Source organism: Oreochromis aureus, linkage group 11 (assembly GCF_013358895.1).
Source record: "Oreochromis aureus strain Israel breed Guangdong linkage group 11, ZZ_aureus, whole genome shotgun sequence".
NCBI classification, from domain to species: domain Eukaryota; kingdom Metazoa; phylum Chordata; class Actinopteri; order Cichliformes; family Cichlidae; genus Oreochromis; species Oreochromis aureus.
In genome coordinates, this window is record NC_052952.1 from 38,657,918 (window position 1) to 38,681,370 (window position 23,453).

Below are 23,453 nucleotides of genomic sequence, written 5' to 3' on the forward strand. Positions count from 1 at the left end.
AGCCCCTCCCACCACACAGGAGGGAACCCGATGAGGACGGAGTCAATGCGGCAGGCTTCATTTAAAGATTTGTCATTGGTCAGAATCTGGAGGTGTTTAAATCAGTGAGGTCAGAGGTCACTGAGCGTGGAGATGCAGCAGAGCTCCTCCTCCCAGAGGATGGGCCAGATCTCGTGATTGATCTGGCCCATCTCCTCTCCTCTTCCCGCGACAGGTAAACACACCTGTGAGGCAGGAGACCACGCCCACGTCTAAATGTTGTTTACTCATGCGGCCGAGCGGCGTCTGCTGCTCTGTTCTTTCTTGACCTGCTGCTGGGTGCAGGTGTAACAGTGCTCAGGTGTTAGTCATGTGACAGATATGAGTGTTTTAACCCCACACAGAACATAAAAAGCTCTTTTAGTCCACCTGTGGCCACGCCTCTTTATTTCTGAAGGTTAAAACATCAAGATACACCTGAGTGTCCGCCTGTGGGCAGGATCTTTCTCCACCTGTTGGAGGGTGGGGCCTATTGTTTGGGAGCCTCCTGCTATGACCACCAGGGTGCGCCAAACACTGATGGAGGAGCTTCCAGTTACACATTTCGACTTCCTGCTCCTCACACCCTCTGTCCTTACTAGAGATGGCACAATACCACTTTTTTATGTCCGATACCGATATCATAAATTTGGATATCTGCCGATACCGATATGAATCTGATATAGTGTGTTTTTTAATCAATAAAACTGTTTTTTTAATATCTTGCTGCATTTTGTATAAGGTCATACTCAAGTTTAAATAAACAACAACACTAAAGCTATTCTGTTATACCTGTATGTAAAAAATACACTGCACCCAAAATATTTCATAGTTCAGCAACACTGATCAATCTAATAAACTTAAACCTGCTCCATCCTCCCTATTCTGGTATTTTAAAGAGTACTTAGCAGAAGTAACCTAACCCTATCCCTCGGGATGAATAAAGTATGATCAATTAATCAATCAATCAAATATTAAGCAACCTAACTAATAGGGTTGCAAACTCCCAGCAAAAAAAAAAAAATAGGGAACCACCCCCCACCCTCCACCTCATGATGCTTAATCGATGTAATCAACTTTAATTTGATGTAGTGCATAGAAAATGCACAGAAATAAATTATTTTTCAAGAATAATTAAATAGATTCAACATCTTTCTTCAACAGAATTGCAGACTGCACAGATGGTACCTTCCCAAAGGAAAAAGTACTATAGCTTACTAGGGTATATTAGACTTAACAGTTACTATATACAGTAATGGACTTCTATACATTTTACATCAGATTAAAACTTTGGGTGTAAGATTCAGATAATTATTTATTAAAAGCGAGACATTTTAAATGAGAATAAGAAAGAAAAGTATGTCTTTGTGCCCCCTTTTCCCTGTTCATTCCCTATCGGCCCCCTGGCTGCACTTTGCTAGATCCGCCCCTGCACAGTTACCAGCCGTCAGCTACGTGAAAAGGATCCTGGTGTAGAAAGTAATATTAAATACATTCTAACAACAGCTTATCAAGCTTAAACGTGCTGCTGTTGTTCAGCCGCTGGTTTCCTCTTTCTGGTGCAAAGTGGGCCAAAAACAAAGAAGAGAGACGGACTCGCGACAGAAAAGCCGATCAGCTGATCATTGATCAGTTTCATGATTGAAGTAGCAGCAGCAGAGGGAGAGAGAGAGGCAGTCGCTCCATATATCGGTTGTTAAGCTTAACGTGGGAACGCTTTACAAACATTCAGAGATGAACTTACACACTTGCTTTACTTCTCTCTGGGATAACTTCCTCGGAGATGAAATGCTGGTTTGGTAGCGAGGCTACAAATACACACAGCCGCTCTATCAGGTGAGCACACTGCTCTGATGTGCTACGGTTATGAGCCGAGTTACGCCGTGTCGCAAGTTTTGTGAGGTGTTTTTTTGATATTTAATGGATCGGATTACATTCTTTATTTCTCTCCGATATCCGATCCAGTAATTCAGATCAGTATCGGACCGATACCGATACGTAATATCGGATCGGTCCATCTCTAGTCCTTACACACACACACACACACACGCTCGGCCTCAGCATGGCTGATCAGAAGCTGTTTTCTAAGCCAGGTGTGTCCTGCAGGTTTGAGTGTGAGCTTCAGACACAGCTTCATTCAGATGATCCAAACGTTTCGAGTTCTGTAGACCATAAAACACTATTGCTCCCTTCCACAGTCCTGTCTTCTTTCTCTCACCCCAACCGGTCACGACAGAAGGCCGCCGCTCCCTGAGAGTGGTTCAGTTGGAGGTTTCATATGATTACTGCGGTTTTTTCTCTATTATTGTCTTCAGAGAGCAAGAGAGAGAAAGAGACAGCAGATTTCTCCTGTTTTGGCTTCCCTTCATTGGCTTCCTGTTAAATCCAGAATTGAATTCAAAATCCTGCTCCTCACATACAAGGTCTTAAATAATCAGGCCCCATCTTATCTTAATGACCTTGTAGTACCATATCACCCTATTAGAGCACTTCGCTCTCGCTCTGCAGGCCTACTTGTTGTTCCTAGAGTATTTAAAAGTAGAATGGGAGGCAGAGCCTTCAGTTTTCAGGCCCCTCTTCTGTGGAACCAGCTTCCAGTTTGGATTCAGGAGACAGACACTATCTCTACTTTCAAGATTAGGCTTCAAACTTTCCTTTTTGCTAAAGCATATAGTTAGGGCTGGACCAGGTGACCCTGAATCCTCCCTTAGTTATGCTGCAATAGGTGTAGGCTGCCGGGGATTCCCATGATGCACTCAGTGTTTCTTCTTCACTCACTATGTGTTAATAGACCTCTCTGCATTGAATCATATCTGTTATTAATCTCTGTCTCTCTTCCACAGCATGTCTTTATCCTGGTTTTAGACAGAGCGGGAACTGAGGGGCTGGATAGAGCAGCAGTGTCAAATAAAGAAGCATTATTGTGAACTGTGAGTCATGCAAAGCTGCTCTGATAGGGTTTGACAACAAAATGAGCAGTCCACCTTAAAAACCCTTCAGAGCAGGTGAGGAACGTCTTCTCAGACCCTCCATCTGACACCGTGTGTGTCACTGAGAAAGCTCAACGTGCAGGGTGTGTTCACACACGTATGCATACATACCCAGGGCGTGTTATGTAACTGTAGACAGAGTCAGAGGGGTGTGAGGTGTTGCCCCATCAGTCATATCAGCTCTGTTTATCAATCCCACAGTGCCCCGGGGCTGCTGAGGAGAACCCCTCACTTCTCACCTACATCCACGCTCACACACGAAGCACGTGGTGTGTGTGGCAGTTTTATGTATGGTTATGTAATCCATGTTTTTACTTGTGCAGAGTACAGGGTTCAGCTTCAGCCTGATGGAAACGCTGACTTCAGTACAAACATGGCGACACCAGCAGGAGGGCGGGGCCGACTGCGATTTAATGACAGTCATTAAACGTCCACTGTACATAATGACAGAGTTTACTCAGAGGCTTCACCTCAGCGTGACCGCTTCAGTCAGGATCTGTGGGGATGGGAGCTCAATGCAGTTCCTCTGGTGTCCAGCAGAGGCAGCAGTGAGTCAGGCCCCACAGACATCCATGTTCAAATAAACATGTTTACAGTCTGAAGCAGACGCTGCTCCTTTCTCTGGATGATTTCCACCTTCATAACACCTGTGCGGGGGAGGAGGTTTCAACAACTCATCTGTGTGCATTATTAGGGGCGTGGCCTCTTTGACTGACAGGCGGCTGTAGCTATTAGCCGTCTGGACCGTGTTTGTGCTGTTGGAGCCTCCTCTGACCATTGACACGGCTGCTGTGAGGTTACTGTATTAACGGAGCGCCTGAGAAAGCTGAGCTACGGTTTTAATGAGTGAAATTCGAGGGTTTTGATTGGATGGTGCTGATTAGCAGGTATCTGTGTGTGTGATGCAATGTCTGTCGCCCAGAGCGAAGAGCGGGCGAGCCGCTAATCTGCTGTAATGAGAGGATTTAATGGGAGTCATGTGACGTGTTTGTTTTCGGTCTGACTGACAGGAAACAGATATCAGCTGCCGTCTCCATCTGGGCTCTGACCTCACCGCCCCAGAGTGTGAGTGGGGTGGGGGTGGAGTCAACTGATCTGGGGGCTTAGTGCACGTTGAAAGAGAGATGGGTGTCCACAGACTTTTGGCTGCCTGAGTAAAGCTGAAGTTTGTTTGCTTTCTGCTCGCCTCGCCTTCTCTGTGTTTACAACTGCAGCGGCTCATAAATTCTGTGATATCACTTCCTGCCATGTGCAGCCTCCTCACATTCCTCGTGGAGCGGGGGGGCATCCCCCTCTCTCTGAATGAGGAAACAAACTCGGTGAACCCGAGCTGCTGGCGGCGCTCCCACTGCTATCAAAGTTGATCCTCTGGCTCAAAGGCCTGTTTTCTTTTCTGCGGCCTCGCCATTTAGCACCGCCTGTAGTGGGGGCAGGGCGGGGGGCGATGACCACAGCCAGCAGGAGGGAACCAAACACAACCCACACTGTGAACCAGGAGCTGACTGGGTCCAAACCTGGGATTCAAAAACAAATTCATTGAAATGAATCCTCCAGTCAGCACCAAGAAAGCACCGCGTTTAACACAGCAGCGCTTCCTGTCAGTAACTTTGCAGTTCACCTAGGGGGCGCTCTGGCATGGTTCTCAAGTTTCAACTGCTAAAACGATTATTTTAGTTTCCATGAAACCAGCCTAGAATAAACCACCAGCCCTGCAGTTCCTCTGGTGCCCAGCAGAGGCAGCAGTGAGTCAGTCCCCACAGACTCCTGTGTTAACGTTAGCATGTTCACGGTGCGAAGCAGCCGCTCCTTTGGTCTCTGGGTGTTCTAATGTCGGCCGGCTCCGAGGTGGACCCGCTGATCCTGGGAGGAGCGCACATCCAAACCCTCGCTGGCTGCAGCAGAGGAGGCGACCTCTGAAACAGCCTCACTTAGGTGTTCACATGCAGACAGGAAGCACTCGGCGCGCCGCTTTGGTGCACATTTCACGTTAACAGTGGGAGTTTTTCTGCTGTCGGCATGAACACGCCTCCATGTGAAACTTTCACTTGCGAGGACATCCTTTCATCACAGCTAGCTCTCATTTTCAGTCTGACCCTGTTTTTATAAACATGTAATAAACATGTTATACCTGAGTGCCGACAGGAGGCTGGGCTAACTGATTCACTCTGAAGGTCCTACTTTTACTCTGAAAATCCAGCGTTACACACAAACCTGATTTCAGCCAGTTACAAAAAACACTGCCCTCGCCATGTCTGTGTTTTCAAATCGGAGGTGATGAGCGAGGGGCGGAGCTGGCTGTGAAACCTCACTGGTGAGGCCTTGTGATTTACAGGTCTCTCATAAGAATGAAGATTTCAAATGTTTCTGCGCTGAGTTCAGTTTCAGAGCATCCATGTTACATCCTCCCAGTCTGTCGTTTGGCGATGTCATTGTTTGGGCACGTCAGAGTTTGGGGACGTTGTCGTGGTGATGTAGCGGACACGTGACAGTCCCCAGGTGACTGTGACTGTGATGCACAGAAAGGAGGGGCTTGGATATCTGTGGGAGAACTATGATTGGTCAGCAGTAACCATGGCAGCAGTAAGCATGAAAGCATGAAAACACGAAGGCATCAGTACTGATGTTAGCGCAGTGGTGCTAGCAGGGCCCACCCACTCCAACGTCTAAACCTAACCCTGACCAATCGGATCGTCTGACGGGACACAGGTGGAACAGGTGGCAGAGCGTGCTGCGTGAAAGTCTTCAAACACCGTTTACGATGCCTCACTGTGAGGTCATCGCTGCTTGGGCTGAACGAAACCTTGAGAGTCTCGGACAGGCTGAGTCGAGCACCCGTGGGAGAGTAGAGAGCTGTTCCTGCGGAACGTTCTCCTGCAGGCTGCTGTGTTCTGAGAGAACGCTGTCTGCTAACATACATGTTCAACAACATGTATGTTAGAACGTGTAGCAACATGGACGCCCGCTGCCGAGCTCAGGTATGAGTGAGGACAGCGGGATCGTGATAAGCTCAGTGCGTTCATCAGAGGACGGCAGACAGGTGAAGGATACCTGTGTTTCACCTGCTCACCTGAACTGAGAGTGACTTCATCGCTGCTCTGCTGATTACACGCTTCAAATAAACTTCATTGGCTCACAGCCTGAAACGGCTCGTTTACAGCGTGTGCTTTATTTAAACACGGTTCAAAGACACACTCAGAGCCAAAGAATGTGCTGCTGTTTCAGGAAGTGGTGACTGTTTTTACACACACACACGGAGGAAACCTCAGCCGAGTGCTCTGATTGGCTTCTGCACCACGTGTCTGCAGTGATAGTAGCTCCTTTTACGGTGGTGAGGCTCGTTGGTGACGGAGCATCAGGTTCAGACCGGCTGCTACTTCTTAGAAACAAACGTACACCGTGTTCCCACACACGCGCGCGCGCCGATTTTGGGGGCCTCCACCCTAATAACAGTGACCTGAGTTTCCCGCCATGTTAATAAAGTTTATTGAATGGGGGACAGGAAGACAAACCGGAAATACTCCGGGATGATTTTATACAGGTGCAGAAGCGCGTGCCACCTTCACCTGAAGGCTCCCACACTTCAGTGGACTCGTGAACGCGCACGGGCTAGCAGACAGCAGGGGGGTGGCGTGTGCCCGTGCTTCTCTGTGAGTGTCACACGGACTCGGGCCTTTGTTTGTTTTGCCTGCACACGCGCCGTTATGTAACGTCCGCGAGGGCAGAGCGGCCCAATGCGCGCGGGGCCGGGGGGGAGGCAGGAAGCCCTCGTTTCGCGCGGCTCCGGTGGTTTCATCCGGAGTTTCGGCACCAGAGCAGCGGGAGCGCGCCTGAGTGGATAAAGAGCGAACCGGAGCCTCGGCGACGCGCTGTCGGACCGGCTCCGTGTTTGGGTTCGCCCCGCCCCCCCCCCGCCACTGCGGGGCTTTTGGTACAGTCCGCAGCGCGTCAGCCATTGTTTACAAATGAACTGAGAGAGCAGCGAGGACACCGAGCACCCACACAGCACCGACCCGCAGCAACACAAAGAAGGACCGGACGGAGGACAGCCGCCATGCCGTGCCGGAAGCAGGATTACCTGCTGTTGGAGCAGTCGGTGACCGTGGACTCGGCCGAGGTGGACGCGCTGGTGACGCGGATCGGAGAGGCGCTGCAGCTGCACGGCTCCGCCCAGACGTCGGTGTCGGTGAGCCGTCTGCACGGCCTCGCTGGCGGCCCCGGGACCAAACCGGCGGCCGGCGGCGCGGGGGCTCCAGCGCAGGCGCGGACCAGCTGCTGCATGCGGCTCCGGAGCCGCCGGGGGTCGCGGGCTGCCGGCAGGCCAAGCCCGTACGGCGTGCCCAGCTCCGGAGACTCGGACTGGGACCGGATCCGCCCCTGGAACCGGAAGCGGCTCGGCGGGCCGGAGGACGACCCGCACCGGCTGCTGCAGGAGCTGCTGCTCTCCGGGAACCTGATCAAGGAGGCCGTGAGGCGCCTGCAGCTGTCCGCGGACTGCGGGGACTGAGCCCGGGCACCGGGCACGGACTCACACCTGAGCCGCTCACCGGAAACTCTTCTCGGACTTTTTCTAATTTCTTCGTTTGGTCGCGAGGCCGGCAGCTAGCTCAGCCATGCTAATGATGTTTATGTTTGGGGGGGGGTGCTCACCTTGACGCCAGGTAAAGGTGAGGTTGCTATGAGGCACACATGTGGCTGCTCTCTGCTTCACGTGGACTCAGAGACAAGAAGTGAGCAGCTGGGCTTGTTTACAGTCTCATGGTGGGGTTTTACCTGCACAGGTAGGGGGCCGGGACTGCCCTTCAGGCCTGTGTGGGCTCAGGTGCTCTCACCTGTGGGAACTCCCAGCAGGAGTTGTGTTGTTGTACTTTTTGTTGTGTGAAGAATGCCTCTGCTCCGTACCGGAGTACCTGCCGTTCCTGAGTATTCAGGCTTTTGTTGTCTTAATAAACTCACCTGTTTTTCCACACCTGTGCAGAGTGTCTTTGTCAGAGGGCTGGCAGTGCTTAATCACACCTGGACAAACACACTGATTGGACAGACCCATCAGCTGATTGGCACAGGTAGCTTCAGACAGGTGTTGCTGATGTGAAATCAGCTGATCTCACATCAGTAAATAAACCTGGAAACACGTTGAATTTTTTTCTAGGTCTGAAAGTTCTGGGGCTGGAAGCAGGACACTCCCAGGGCTTTCAGCCCTCCTCTGTGGACCTCCTGTAGGAAGAGACTCCCTCGGACCCTCTGACCACACCTGCTGGTTTAACCTGCCACATGGTCCAGACAAGCCAATAGATGTTTGATTCTAACTGCACAAGTCTGATGGTTAAAAGCTCAGTAATGAGCCTGCATACACACACACACACACACACACACACACACACACTGAGTGTGTGTGTGCGCGTCATTATCAGCCTATAAATACCCCCCACCCCCGTGTCACAGCAGGGTGACTCCAGCAGAAAAACATGTTTACCTGTGGTGGGCTGTGGGTCTTGCGGGCTGTGGCGCCCCCTGCTGTTCCTGCTCTGTTACTTCATGGAGTCCTCACAGCAGCAGGTCCAACAGACCCATGGAGAAGAAATTCAAGAAAGTTACTTAATTTATCACAAATTTTCTGTTTTGCAGAAGCCAGGAGGAAAATCCAACTTTAAATAATAAAAGTAGGACATCAAACAATCCGACAGAAGAAAATAACTCAAAAAGAAAAAAATGGCCAATTAACTGGAATAAAAGAGAAAATAAAGATCAATAACACACAGTAAAAATGTTAAAGGGTGAAAAGAATAAATATTAGGAACAAACAAAACATTGCAATAAAATAAAAACTCAATAAAGAATCTTTAAGTAAAAAGGAGAGTGAGAAGTTAAATGATCTTCTGAGTAGGGATGGGTATTGATAAGATTTTAACGATTCGATTCTCTTATCGATTCTTGTTTTTAAAAAGGAGAACACTAAGGTCGATTAGCTTAGAACTGTTTTATATCTCCTCTTTCAACAAGATAGAAATTTAGGAGTAACATGGCCTTACAAACCCAACAGTGAGATCTTAAGAGATCCACAGCCTACGGCTCTTCAATGGGGTGTCACAGGGTCCCCGGGGAAAATTGTAAACGTAAAATAATAAAATAAATATTCTTCTGTAGCAATAACAAAGTATAACATAAATTATTCTGTAGCAATTACACAAGAATATCCAGTAATGTCCCTGCCTACAATTAAACACATTCACTTACCATCTGCTGTGACAAATGGCTGCAAGGTTTTGACCACAAACTGCTCGGTGACATGCGGGCCTGAAAAGAGACGCTACCGGTAGACTGCAGCGACAACTGCCAGCGAGCGCCAGCCAGACTCTGTCTGTCTCATCATGGTCACCTAAATGCACAGTAATGGCAGGTTTTGGAATAAGGCAGATCGCGCTAACATAATATGCACTGTTAGTTGATTATTTACCTGCCGCATTAACGGGAGATGACGTGCAAACGTTACCGCTGCTGCTGCTGGGTTGAGATTCACGAGTCCGGAGCGGAATTAACGACATTCGTTTAAGTTCATCGCGTGTTTTGTGAGCAAATGCTTTTGCATATTCGTAGTGTTTCCTCCCTTAATGAAATATCTACTTTGCAAGTATTGCAAGTTGCCCTGTTGTCATCCATTCTCGTAAAGTATAAACAAACTTTTAAGCGTTTGAGCCGCTTAGGCGCCGTGTTTCCTGCCAGGTACGCTCCGACGCTCCGCAACGTGATGACGTCATTCGGGGCGACTGGAATCGTTTGCAAAAATGGCAAACGATTCCAAGGAATTGAAACAGTGGGAACCGGTTCTCAACAAGAACCGGTTTTCGATACCCATCCCTACTTCTGAGTAAACTGAGCATGAAAAAGTTGATTCTGGTCATGTGACGTAGTGTGTTCATCATCATCAGGTGACTTCTTCATTCTCAGCTGACTGCAGGTTTCCAACCTAATAAACAGGACATCTGCACAATGACTGAAACCAGCAGACTGACTAACAGCTGCTGTGTATGGTTTACTGAAGATTCATAAACAGGGTGCACCTTTAAGACCGATTATCTGTATGATCGACTCGGTCACCTGTAACAGCGGTTTCCAACCCCTGGACCACAGACCGGTACCAGTCCGTGAATCTTTTGGTGCCAGGCCATGATAGCTGAGGCTTGAAATTTATGGTTTTCAGGGTTTTTATCGATTTTTATCGTTATTTTTTTATTGTTAACTCGGTTTCCCTGGGTCTTTTCCCGTGTGTTATGAATAAATCTTCCTTTTTTGGTACCAGTTTGGTACTGGTTTTATTTCGTTGTATTTATCCGCGACACTTTAAAGGCCGGTCCGTGAAAATATTCTCGGTCATAAACTGGTCTGTGGTGCAAAAAAGGTTAGGGACTGCTGACCTATAGCATCTGAAAGTTTCTGGCTTCGACCCTCAACCCGCTGGTAGGCACCTCTGAACACCTGAACATCCAGAACACTTTGGATTGTGTTGAGAAGGTGAGAGATGTCATTATGGAGGCAGATGAAACAATGGTCTCGTACGATGTTACATCTCTCTTCACTTGCATCCCAGTCACGGAAGCATTGGAGGTAGTTCGTAAGAGATTACAGGATGAGCCCAACCTCAGCAACAGGACCGCTCTCAGTATCAACCAAGTGTGTTTGAACTGTGTCTTCATTCCACCTATTTCACATCCAAGGGTCAGTACTACAGGCAGTAACATGGGTGTGCCATGGGCTCCCCAGTTTCACCCATCGTGGCCAATTTGTAAATGGAAGAAGTGGAAAAGAGGGCTTTGCTATCCTACCCTGGAACACCACCAAGCCATTGGTTCAGATATGTGGATGACACCTGGGTGAAAATCAAATCTCAGGACGTACCACAATGCATGGATTACATTAACTCAGTGGTGATGGTGATGATGATGATGGTGATGATGGCCGCACAGCTCTCCTCCCAGAACACGACTGTGGAGGGTGCAGGAGGCATCCTGGCCGATGCTCTGACCCTCTGGCTGTGACTGCCACCGTACCAAACCTGTGGACTCAGATCCTGCAGACATGGAGGATGTTTATGTGGTGAGTGTGGACATGAGTGAGGGGGCATGAGGAGCTGGCGGGCTGTGGCACCGGTGGTCCGGAGGCTCTGCAGTGATGCACAGCTGTCTCCAGGTGAAGTTCTCCAGCAGCTGATGAAGCACAGAAATGATGATGATGATGTTTCATCAGACGAAGACTTCATCACCTGAGGTCAGAGTTTGTATTCTAATGGAGTTCAGACTGAATCCAACCAATGAAACGTAATGTAAAGGCTCTGCAGTGCAATGACTGGATGCGGACACCAGAGGGCAGCACGACACCACGAAGCTTCTGTCCTACCACCTCTGAACACCTGATCTGCTACAGGTGAGCTGACACAGGTCACATGATTAAACTGTGCTAAAGGTCACTGCAGGGTCAGAAGTAGAGCTGACGGCTGATGGTGGTGAGTCCTCAGCTGACTGACATCAAGAATCAAGTCATGAACACACGAGATAGAATATCAAGATGTATTTTATAATAGAAACAGTTAAATGATGAGAAAGTAGAGACGGGACAGCTGTGGATCACTGCAGCTCAATCACACACTGCTGTCGTCACTGACTGAAGGAACCTGAGTGCTGAACCAAGGCTGTGCCCTTCAGTGCCAGCACACTGAAGGAACACGCTTCTCTCTGTTGGAGAGCTAACAGTGAAACGAGTCCGGGGCTCTTCCTGTGATGATGTCACAGCGCACCCATGCTGAGGCTTTGGGTTCATCCCTGACAAATAAGACAGGGTGTCTCGTGGCGACTCGGTGGTACAGGTTCAACTGCACATTACCTGAACCTCAGCGAGGAGAGTGATGAAGCAGCGTCGCTGCTGCGTGTTCTCAGTGGTGATAGGTCAGCTGTCAGTCTGAACGTCCTGCCCTCACACAGCAGTGACAGGCTACAGATGTCGTGGACTGTATTATTGGACCTTCGGCACCTCGGGGGGCCGTTTCAGGCCCCGTGTTCTGCACAGCACACTGAGGATTTGTATGAGTCAGAACCTTTAATGCTCGCTGTGCTTCTCTGCTTTGTTCTTCGCTTACTTTGTAAACTCGTGGTCGGCGTGACTGATCCTCTGCCTCGGGTTTGATCAAGCGTCCATCGTTAAAAACACATCAGTTATGTTGAAAACTGGGATTACTGACTGACTCGCTCTTAGCAGCGGGTCGTCCAAACAGCTGATTTAGGTTTGCAAAGGTGAACATGACTGGAAGAAGCATTAATGACAGGCAAAGGAAGCATGGTGGTATGACCGGGGCTGAACCCTCACTTTTTATTGATTGTTGGTGGTGTTGAAGCAGCCGGTGCTCGTCAGGATGCAGCGAATGATGAAACGAAGTTCTGCCTGTGAGCGACGGCGCCTATCGCAGCAGATATTTTAGGACTGAAGCAGAGAGAGCTCCGCAGGGACGAGCAGCACTAAATTCACTTTGATGTGCGGCGTGAGTCACTCAGAGTTTGGCTGCCAGCTGCACTCGTGTTTACTTTAATGTTTGGGACACAAAACGCTGTTTACTCTGTGACGAGAGACATGACATCAGAGAACCCTGAACAGACAGGATGTAAGCAGACAGACCTTCAGAGTAAAAGCTGACCTGTTCAAGCCTGCTGGTTTTAAAGAGTTAAAAGAATCAGCAGCATGTTTTTAAATAATGAAAACAGAGTCTGCAAGACGTCAGTATGCAGTATATACACACTATATTTACTGTATGTACTTGTATGCTCAAGTACACTAGCAGGGAACTCTAACAATGTCAGCATGAAGCAGACAATGAGTGTCTGATAAAGCAAAGCCTCCCCCGATGGAAACATCATGCAAAGGATGCTGGGAGTTTGAAACGGTGCTTTGTGCCGCTGATGTGATGTCAGTGTCTCTGACACGAGTCGATCCTCTGAGGAATATCAAAGCACAACAAATGAGACCTTTCAGCAGCTTGAACCTGCCAGCATCTTACCCAAACACCCTTTAGCTTAGGCACAGGCCGAGAATCAAACTGCCAACCCTGCTGCCTGGGCCCTTTAATGTTCAGTGGAAATTCGGACTTTAAATCAAGGATATTTAAAAACTTTGCAGGATGAAGGTTTTGAGCCGCTCCGCTGAGGAGCAGCTGTGACGGAGGATGGAGAGGAGTCAGTTTCCTCTCTGAGATGAGCGGCATCAAATATTTACAGCTTTCTTCTTCTGCGCCTCCGTCAGCGTCCGATGAAGCTCTGATGATGCTCCGCCACTCTGACCCGATTGCAGTGAGGATGAGAGCAGACCCAGCCCGCCCCTCACGTTTAAATATAAAACGTGCTGTGTCTCAACCACAGCCTGTATATCAAAGATGGAGGGGCCACCTTGCCATCGCCGACGGCTTGGCTCTGACACATCGGCTTCTTTGTGGGCGCTGCTGCAGAAACAGAAGCTCTGTGCTGGACTTTAATCGCATCGCAGCACCAGTTCAGGTATCCTGTATCCTGTGTCGCGTCGACCCGTGAGCGTGTGCAGACCAGCGTCTGTCGGGCTGACAGTGAACAGATTCCGCTGCTGTTGCCTCTCCATCAGCTCCGGCTGAAGGGCGGAGGCGGAGCTCGCTGCTCCGCGCGCTCACTCTGTGATGATGCACTCCAGGATGTTTATTCCTGCCACAGGCTGACATTTAACACCGCAGGACTTCCTGCTGCAGCGGCTCAGACGCTGGGGTCTGTCATCTATCAGAGGTCCGGAGTGTTGTCAGGCAGAAACAAAGAGCTGATGTTCTCAGAGCGCATGTTCATGGTCGCCTCCTGAAAACGCCACGCGGACAGGAAACAGAAATGTTTCCGTCCAGTCTAAGACATTTTTGCTTCAGCTGTCTCTCAGCTGCACGGGACGCTTTACGCCTTTCACAGAACTGGGCTAATGAGGCATCCCACTCTGGGAATTCTGGGAATACTGGGAGTGACGTTCCCTGAGACACTGTTCCATCCTTTAGTTTAATAATTGCTGCTTTTCGTCCCATCGAGCTCATCAGAGCGTCAAACAGCAGGATGACCCACAAAGTGCTGAGCCTTCGTCCTCGTCTCCATCCTCTGCTTGTCTCACCGGCGAAGCCTCCTACCTCAGAGAGGGTTGCTGCTCGCCTCTCTAAACGAGCCAATCACGACTCTCTCTCCCTGTGACCTGCCTGACCTCGTTTTACCTCCAATTTTTTGTTTCTGTGACTGAATCTGCGGAGTGGGCTGGTTCCAGCCCCCGTTCGCAGCTTCGGGACACCTCAGGTCTGACCTCCATCATCATGTTGACGGCGTGGTTCACCACCAGCATGTCCCCATTCAATTCAGTTTTATTAGGAAGGAACGTTGTGGAGGACTTTAAATACCTCAGAGTATACATAGACAACAAACTGCACTGGGTTAAAAACAGCACTGCTCTACAGGAAGGGCCAGAGTCATCGTGAGGTCCTTCAACATCTGTCAAACAATGCTCAGGATTTTCTGTGAGTCTGTTGTGGTCAGTGCTATCCTCTGTCCTGTTGCATGCTGGGACAGCAGGCTGAGGGTAGCAGACGCCAACAGACTCAATAAACTGATCACAAGGCCAGTAATACTGTGGGGACGGAGCTGGACTCTGTTAGGGTGGTGTCTGAGAGGTGGATGTTGTCCAAGATAAGGACAGGAACATGCTCAGTGAGAGACTGAGATTACCCATAATGCACCACTGAACGACACAGGAAGTCATTCCTGCCTGTGGCCATCTCCCTGTACAACTCCACCACCTAACACACTGTAAACACTGCAATAGTTGCAGCCTTTTTACACACGTTCTTTTCTACTCAGTAATGTTGCTGTCAGTCCTTGATATTTATCACTGAGTGATTTGTATATATAGTGCTATTTCTTAAATCTGTAACATACTGCATTGTTAAATAGTTTAGTCTGTTTCTGTTACTGTACTGGAACAACTGTAACCCACATCATTTCCTTAGGGATTAATAAAGTATGCTGATTCTGATTCTGTTTGGCTCTTTGAAGGGAAGCTTGTCTGTCACCATCTACGTCCTGGAGTCTCTGCATTTAATTGGGCTGCACATGAGCAGAGGAAGAGCAAACGCAGCATCAGATTCACCCTCAGCTCTCAGCTTCTGGAGTTTGGTTGTGGTTTTTAGGTGGATACACTTCCTGTTTCGCTCAGACGGCCCCTAACCTCACTACAGCAAGACTGTCTGTGCTTCATTACAGAGGGACATAAAACAGCTCGAAGGTAAACTGCCGTGACACTCTGATCATCAGGCGAGCAGAAGAAACACTTGGAGCGCCTCTGACGACAGAGCCTGCGACTTCCTGAAAATGTTTCCAGATGTGAGGACCTTCATCCTGTTGGCTGAAATGATTTAACTGCTCCTGTTTTTCATCCAGCGGCCTCAGAGTGTTTGCAGTGGAGCTGCACAGCGTCAGCGTTCCTCTGGCTCCGAGGTTCAGCAGCTTTGCTGTGCTTCACTTCATGCTCCTCCCCCGACCATCAGCAGGAGAGTTTCTGAAGAACATCCATGATCTGAAGATGAACTCAGATCATGGATGTTCTAACCCCTAACACTGAGATTTTATCCATGCTCATGATTTTAATCATTCCAGATTAAACCGAGTCCGACACGTTATTCACAGTTTACTTGTATTTCTGTCGTTTTGTATGAGAAGGCGGAGCTGAATCCATGAATGAACAAAAATGAGCCTTTGATTTAGATTTTGCACAAGTCCACTCGGTGACTGATAACAATACCATCATAACAACCATCATCATCCTCATCATAATCATCATCGTCATCTCCATCATCATCTCCATTTCCATCATCATCATCACCATCATCATAATCATCATCATCATCATCATCACCACCATCTCCATCATCATCATCTCCATCATCATCTCCATTTCCATCATCATCATCACCATCATCATAATCATAATCATCATCATCATCACCACCATCTCCATCATCATCACCATCATCATCATCTCCATCATCATCATCATCATCACCACATCATCATCATCATCTCCATCATCACCATCATCATCATCTCCATCATCATCATCATCATTATCATCTCCATCATCATCATCATCATCATCATTATCATCTCCATCATCATCATCATCATCATCATCATCTGCATCATCATCACCATCAACATCATCATCATCATCACCATCATTATCATCTTCACCATCATCGTGGATTCTTTCAAGATTAGGCTTCAAACTTTCCTTTTTGCTAAAGCATATAGTTAGGGCTGGACCAGGTGACCCTGAATCCTCCCTTAGTTATGCTGCAATAGTTGTAGGCTGCCGGGGATTCCCATGATGCACTGGGTGTTTTGTCTTCACTCACTAAGGCTACGTTCACACTGCAGGCGAAAGCGCATCAAATCCGACTTTTCTGACCCTATGCGACCCATATCCGATCATGGTATGACAGTGTGAACGGCACAAATCCGATCTGGGTCACTTTCATATGTGGTACTGAATCCGATACATATCCGATGTGTTAGAAAGCGACTGCTGTTTGAACGGTCATGTCGCATTAAATCCGTCTTTTACGTCACTGACACAAGACAGACGCCAATCAGCGCCGGAGAAGACATCGCGAAGGCTTCCTGGCCATCCAGTGTAGATGTTAGTGAAACTGTTGGGAAGACAACGTGAACATTTTATTTGTACTGTATAATCTGCAGATTCTGACAGAAATCTGCAGATTATCCTTTGAAGCACCGCTCCTCTAAAACAGCAATAAGGATCATTATTAGGTTATTTACATTATTATGTAAATAACAAAATAACTTAAAGCAAAAACTGGGAAACGTAAAGTCCGAAGTCTTTATATTAAGGGCCATCAGTCAAACAATACTGTTTGCTCTGGGTCTAAACAGAGCGCGTTGTGTGTGACGTCTTCTTTTGCGCATGCAGGCCGCTTTGAGCGTTCACACTAGAGCGCGTTTGCTGTCACATTTTCTTTGTAGTGTGAACAAGCAGACAAAAAAATCGGATTTGATCAAAAAATCGAAATTGAGCATTAAGACCTGCAGTGTGAACGTAGCCTATGTGACTGTATCCCAATTCAGGGGCTGCAGCCATAAAGTACGCAGCCTTAATGGTCCACAAGGGCCACGTACTCAAACACCACTGAGACCGGAAGTGAGAGGCTTGTGAAATGGGACGGTCTAGGCTCCGTCGCGCTGCCCAGGTTGCCTAGCAACCATGATACTAACAGCTGGAAACGTTTCAAACAGCTTTGTTTGACAGAAATGAAGGAGAACATATTTTGTTCATTTGTTTGTTTTTATATGAGATTTCTTTGATTTGATAAGAATCTGAAGCTGTAAAACATCATTGTTGGACTTCATTTCTGTACTGAACAGTCATTTTAAGATTAGTTAGTAAATAACAATTAGCTAATGTTGTTCATGAGACTAAAGTCATCTCACTGTGGTAATGTAAATATAATATGGCCAATATTATAGTTATTATATTAATCATGATTAGTTATTACAGCAGTGAGTTTGAACTCTCAAATCAAATCACTCTTATTGCCACATCACATGTGCAGGTACAGCACATGTGAGTGAACTCTGTGTCATATACTGAGCTTCAGTAAAGATTCAAGTTGCAGTTATTTATATTTCCTATCACCTTAAATCTTCACTCAAAGACAAATATCTCTGACAGTGTATATACAGATGTATTATATGAGACAAATGTTGTTCCTTCGGTATGTTGGCATTACTAAATTTGGCTCAATGCTTACATACATGTGTAAAAAGAAAATGTACGAGCTGTGATAACTGTTTCTGATAGAATGAAGATCAGACTGATATATGAAATATTCCTTTATTGGGTGAGAAAATCAGACCATGTCATAACTGCTTTAAGTCATACAGAATAGATATCAGAGCCTTAAACAGGCTGACTTCTGCTAAATGGGTCAAACTGGGCAGAAAGTCTACAAACACATAACATCCTTATAGAATATGATGTAACACTATAGATCAACTTAGCTCAGAATATATAAAGCATATAAACAATTACAGCAATATGATGCAACAAACACAGCAGTGCTACTAATCCAAAATACTCAAAGCTTCATAGAACTGAAACAAACATTTATTTTTAGCTCCATTCTGCTGCTGATACATACTTTAGGTTTCTGAATATTAAACTTGTTGCTGCCTTTCATAGTGTGTAACTTGAAGGCCCTGAGTACTTTCTCCCACACTGAAAACACTGGGATGATAACATTATTTGAACATTACCTAATAAGACTGATTCAGGACAGACAATTAGTTATGTTAAACTTTCCTAGCAGTCCTTCACAAACAGGGAACAGTCTGTCTATTCTCTCCATCTGTCAGCTGCTGCTGGCTCTTCCTCCTCCTCTTCCTCACACACTGCTGAGTTTGTCCTGGTGGATCATCAGGGGTGCAAAGCCTCACAGATGATGTGCAGCAGTGGGTCCCTCAGTCTGTCCTCACTCTGGACACTTGCAGTTGTTGTTACACATGGAAATCAAATGTGTGATAAGCTGCAGGATTCAAACACAAGTGTAACTTATAAATACATGTTCATACTTTTATTCCACAATCAGAGAGAAAGAAACAGAGAGAGTGCAGGACAGACAGACAGGTGACAGTCTCAGGTGTACACACTGCTACAAAACAGCACAAGAGAAGGAGGATTTAGTGTTTGTGTTATTACGAAGTGCTAAACAAGAAGAGTTCCCAGATGGTCCAGTGGACACATGTGTGACTCCTGTGATTAAAGCATCTTTCTTTCAGCTTAACGAGTGAACCGTCAGCTCGTTCAAACACACGTTAAAGTCCGTTTGGCTCGACACCACCGAACAGAGGCAGCAATATAACATAGCTAACATTAACAGTGCAGTGAATCCTGCTTGTGCCGTCATATTCAGGACTGCAAACCGAGCAGCATCACTGACTTTCAGCTTGTTGTGTTTGTGGATATATGACTGACTTTAATTATCCATAAATCATCACATTCTCTGTAAGATTAAGGTCGACTATTGAACGGCGTATATTTGAAAGTAAAGGCTTTAAAACCAAGTTAGTACAAACATCACTAATGTCACATAACATGTGGCCAACAGTAATGTTTTAATGTTCTTCATTATTAAACATTTGCACATAAATATGTGATATAATATTCAGTACTTACTTTTGAAAGTTTACTCTTCGGCCGCCGAAGAGTAAACTTCCGTCTGCCGTTTTTTTCGACAAAATTATCCACACCCACCGCCGCGCTATGAAGTCTGGGATATGTTGGGCCATGAAGGATACACCGACCCATCCTTAAAATTCAGGGAAATGAAGGATGCATTTGAGGGCCGCATTTCGAGCAGCCTTTGAATTGGGACAGCCTTCGTCACGTCGCTGTGCCGTAATCGGCCTTAAAATGCGGCCTTTAAGGCTGCAGACCCTGAATTGGGATACAGCCTATGTGTTAATAGACCTCTCTGCATCGAATCATATCTGTTATTAATCTCTGTCTCTCTTCCACAGCATGTCTTTATCCTGTTTTCCTTCTCTCACCCCAACCAATCACAGCAGATGGCCCCGCCCCTCCCTGAGCCTGGTTCTGCCGGAGGTTTCTTCCTGTTAAAAGGGAGTTTTTCCTTCCCACTGTCGCCAAAGTGCTTGCTCATAGGGGGTCACATGATTGTTGGGTTTTTCTCTGTATCTATTATTGTCGGGTGAGGAACAATCAGACATGCAGCCTGAGGACATTTCCAGGCAGAGTGCCGGAGGAGCTGTGATGTCACAGAGGAGGTGTTCAGGCGCTTCACGGAGTCAGATCACATCAGCAGAGGTTGCTCTGCGAGCTGCAGGTGAGGCGGTCTTGTCTGCTTTTAGCCTCATTACCACTCGTTCGTTTCACATGTGACTTCAGCTACTGATGAAGTTTTATATCACAGCGAGATCAGGGCGGGGTGGATCTTTTCTTCTCTGCACTGAACACAAGGTTTATGTTTCCCCTGAATTCTCAGACTTTCAGATGAACCCTAACCCTGTGACCTCTGACCTCCTGGACCCTGCGTCTCTCTGCTCTCCCTGTGCAGTCTCTCCCTCTCTCTGTGGATGGCTGCGATCTTCCTCCTCAAATGCCTGAAATGCAAATGTGATGTTCCAGTTTCTGTGTCACTGCACCGCTGCTGGCATCAAACCGAGAATTCAGGTCAGCCATGAAAGCAGCCAGCAGGAGGTCATGTGATCTGTACCTGTGCTGCAGAAACAACCCTCCGTCAGCATCAGCGTGTTCTCGACTACGCAGCAGCTTCACATGTCTTCTGAGACACCTGCACACGGATACGTTCACGTGTTCAGACTCTCATGTTTACCTTACACGTGGCAAGCTTTCTGAACGCTCAGGCTGCGGTGTTCTCAACCTCCAGGATGCATTTAACCGGTCACAGCAGGCGTCCTGCAGCTTCAGGCGAGTTAGGAATGAAATTAGATCAAATTAGAGACACTGAGAGCGAAGCATGCATCTGTGGCACAGACTCGGGCACACTGAGAGACTGTTTGGAGGTTTTTGGGTGGGAAAATAAAGTCATCTGTAAGAAAAATGTGGAGACTGACCCTGATCTCACAAACAGTGAGGGCGGGCTGATATCGGTGATGAGGATGATGATGGTGGGTCATACTGACAGAGGATGCTGACCATCTGCAGAGATCAGAGAAATGAGAGCTGCTTAAAACACTCAGCAGTTGGATTCACGCCTTCAGGCGTCACCATGATATTTGAGGCGACCTCTGTGACCTCAGCAGAGCGGCGGCCTGGAAATAGGAAGCAGCAGGATACCAGAAACACCGCGGGGCCCCTCCTGCTGCAGCCGCTGAGGCGTGCGTCCACTGTGAGACGATGCCACAGGAAGGTCAAAGCTATCATGGTGGCGTGTGAACATCTCACGTCTCACTCAGCCCTACACCATGCTGGCCTCACAGCCTCCACCAATCATCTCAGTTCATTTCAATTTTATTTAAGCAGCACCAAATCACAACAGCACTCACCTCAAGGTGCTTTAAATCGTAAGGTAAAGACCTGACAATAATACCGGGAAACCCCGACAATCTGACAACCCCCTATGAGTAGCACCTTGGTGACAGTGGGAAGGAAAAACTTCCTTTTAACAGGAAGAAACGTCCCTCAGAACCAGGCTCAGTCAATGAGTCCCACCTGTGAACAGGAAGGTTTTTAGAATAGAATAGAATTCAACTTTATTGTCATTGCACATGCACAGGTACAGGGCAACGAAATGCAGTTTGCATCCATCCAGAAAGTGCTTTAGTCGTGATATAGATATATTACAATATATATTAGCAATAATATAAATATGTAAGTATATTACAGAAATGGGTCTATTATGGTTGTTATAATGTACACGGTGTGAAGTATGTTATGAATATTCTATAACTATAAGTATGTACAGGCTATGAACAGGATATAAATATGAAATAAAAACTATACAGAAATATGAGATATACAGTTATACAGAAATGTGAACTATGTAAGTTATAAACAGTTGTAGGATTATAAATTATCGTATGTACAGAATGATTATTTACACAGAGCTATACAGTAGTGCAGTTAAGATAAGTGAGATATGTGGATAATTTCTACAGAGGCTATATAAAGTGCTAGTGGTTGTGAGTGGTGGTTCAGTCCATGTTATTATTGTGTGTTTGAGGGTACGGTTGTCCATTGTGTGTGTGTGTGTGTGTGTGTGTGTGTGTGTGTGTGTAGGTGGTTGTGGGTGTGTGTATGTTCAGTCCATGAGTTTAACGTGGGTCAGATGTCAGGAGGCAGAGTTCAGGAGTCTGACAGCTGTGGGGAAGAAGCTGTTCCGGTACCTGGTGGTCTTAGTCCGGAGGCTCCTGTAGCGCCTCCCAGAGGGCAGGAGGGTGAAGAGTCCATGTGATGGGTGACTGGGGTCTCTGATGATTTTCCCAGCCCTTTTCAGACACCGCTTCCTGTAGTTGTCCTTTATGGCAGGAAGTGGTGCTCCGGCGATGCGCTGAGCGGTTTTCACGACCCTCTGCAACGCCTTCCGGTCCGAGGCGGAGCAGTTCCCGTACCAGACTGTTATACAGTTGGTCAGGATGCTCTCGATGGTGCAGCGATAGAAGTTCACCAGGATGTCTGAGGACAGGTGGTTCTTCCTCAGAGTCCTCAAGAAGAAGAGGCGCTGGTGAGCCTTCTTGACCAGCTTGGAGCAGTTGGTCGTCCAGGTGAGATCCTCGGAGATGTGGACTCCCAGGAACTTGAAGCTGCTCACACGCTCCACAGCCGTCCCCTTAATGTGGATGGGTGGATGTGGGTCAGCATTCCTCCTGTAGTCCACGATGAGCTCCTTGGTCTTCTCGGTGTTAAGCAGCAGGTTGTTTGAGTCGCACCACTCAGCCAGACGATCCACCTCCTCCCTGTAGGCGGCTTCATCGTTGTCGCTGATGAGGCCAATCACCGTGGTGTCACCTGCAAACTTCATGATGGTGTTGGAACCATCAGCAGGTCTGCAGTCGTGGGTGAAGAGGGAGTAGAGGAAAGGGCTCATCACACAGCCTTGTGGTACACCGGTGTTCATTGTGATTGTTGATGAGCAGCGGTTATCCAGCCGGACATGTTGGGGGCGGTTGGTCAGGAAGTCCAGTAACCATTTGCAGATGAGGGAACTGATGCCCAGGTCTGTCAGTTTCCTGATGAGTTGTGAGGGGTGGATTGTATTGAACGCTGAACTGAAGTCTATAAACAGCATTCTGGCGTAGGTGTTGTTGTTGTCCAGGTGTGAAAGGACAGAGTGCAGTGCGATGGAGACTGCATCCTCTGTGCTCCTGTTCTGGCGGTATGCGAATTGGTGGGGGTCCAGGGTGGGGGGGAGACAGGATTTGAAGTGTGCTTTTTATTCTTCAGCAGAAAACTGCTGAGAGCTCGTTAATTCAAACAAACAATAAATTTTTCGAATTTTTCCTTCTCTCACCCCAACCAATCACAGCAGATGGCCCCGCCCCTCCCTGAGCCTGGTTCTGCCGGAGGTTTCTTCCTGTTAAAAGGGAGTTTTTCCTTCCCACTGTCGCCAAAGTGCTTGCTCACAGGGGGTCATATGATTGTTGGGTTTTTCTCTGTATGTATTAGGGTCTACCTTACAATATAAAGCGCCTTGAGGTAACTGTTGTTGTGATTTGGCACACTGAATTGAATGACATAATAATAATAGTGTAATAACTTTTTAATAACAGCTGATGATGTAATAATAATAATAATGTTAGAGTAATTTTATAATGATGGCTAACTTTCACTTTATCTCCTTCGTCCCGAGTCTGTATTTTATTTACC

The 23,453-nt window shown here is 47.4% G+C and overlaps 1 protein-coding gene across 1 annotated transcript; it reads left to right on the top strand.

Annotated features, from left to right (window-relative positions):
• Positions 1 to 6,550: 6,550 nt before the first annotated feature.
• On the top strand, positions 6,551 to 7,972 carry gbp (glycogen synthase kinase binding protein). Its single transcript, XM_031748633.2, has one exon. It carries the CDS (start codon positions 7,060 to 7,062, stop codon positions 7,510 to 7,512), a length of 453 nt encoding a protein of 150 aa, XP_031604493.1. The 5' UTR covers positions 6,551 to 7,059; the 3' UTR covers positions 7,513 to 7,972.
• Positions 7,973 to 23,453: the final 15,481 nt, after the last annotated feature.

What these genes read in the sequence shown, in the direction of transcription:
- gbp (XM_031748633.2), top strand. Translation starts at nt 7,060, where the DNA reads ATGCCGTGCCGGAAGCAGGATTACCTGCTGTTGGAGCAGTCGGTGACC.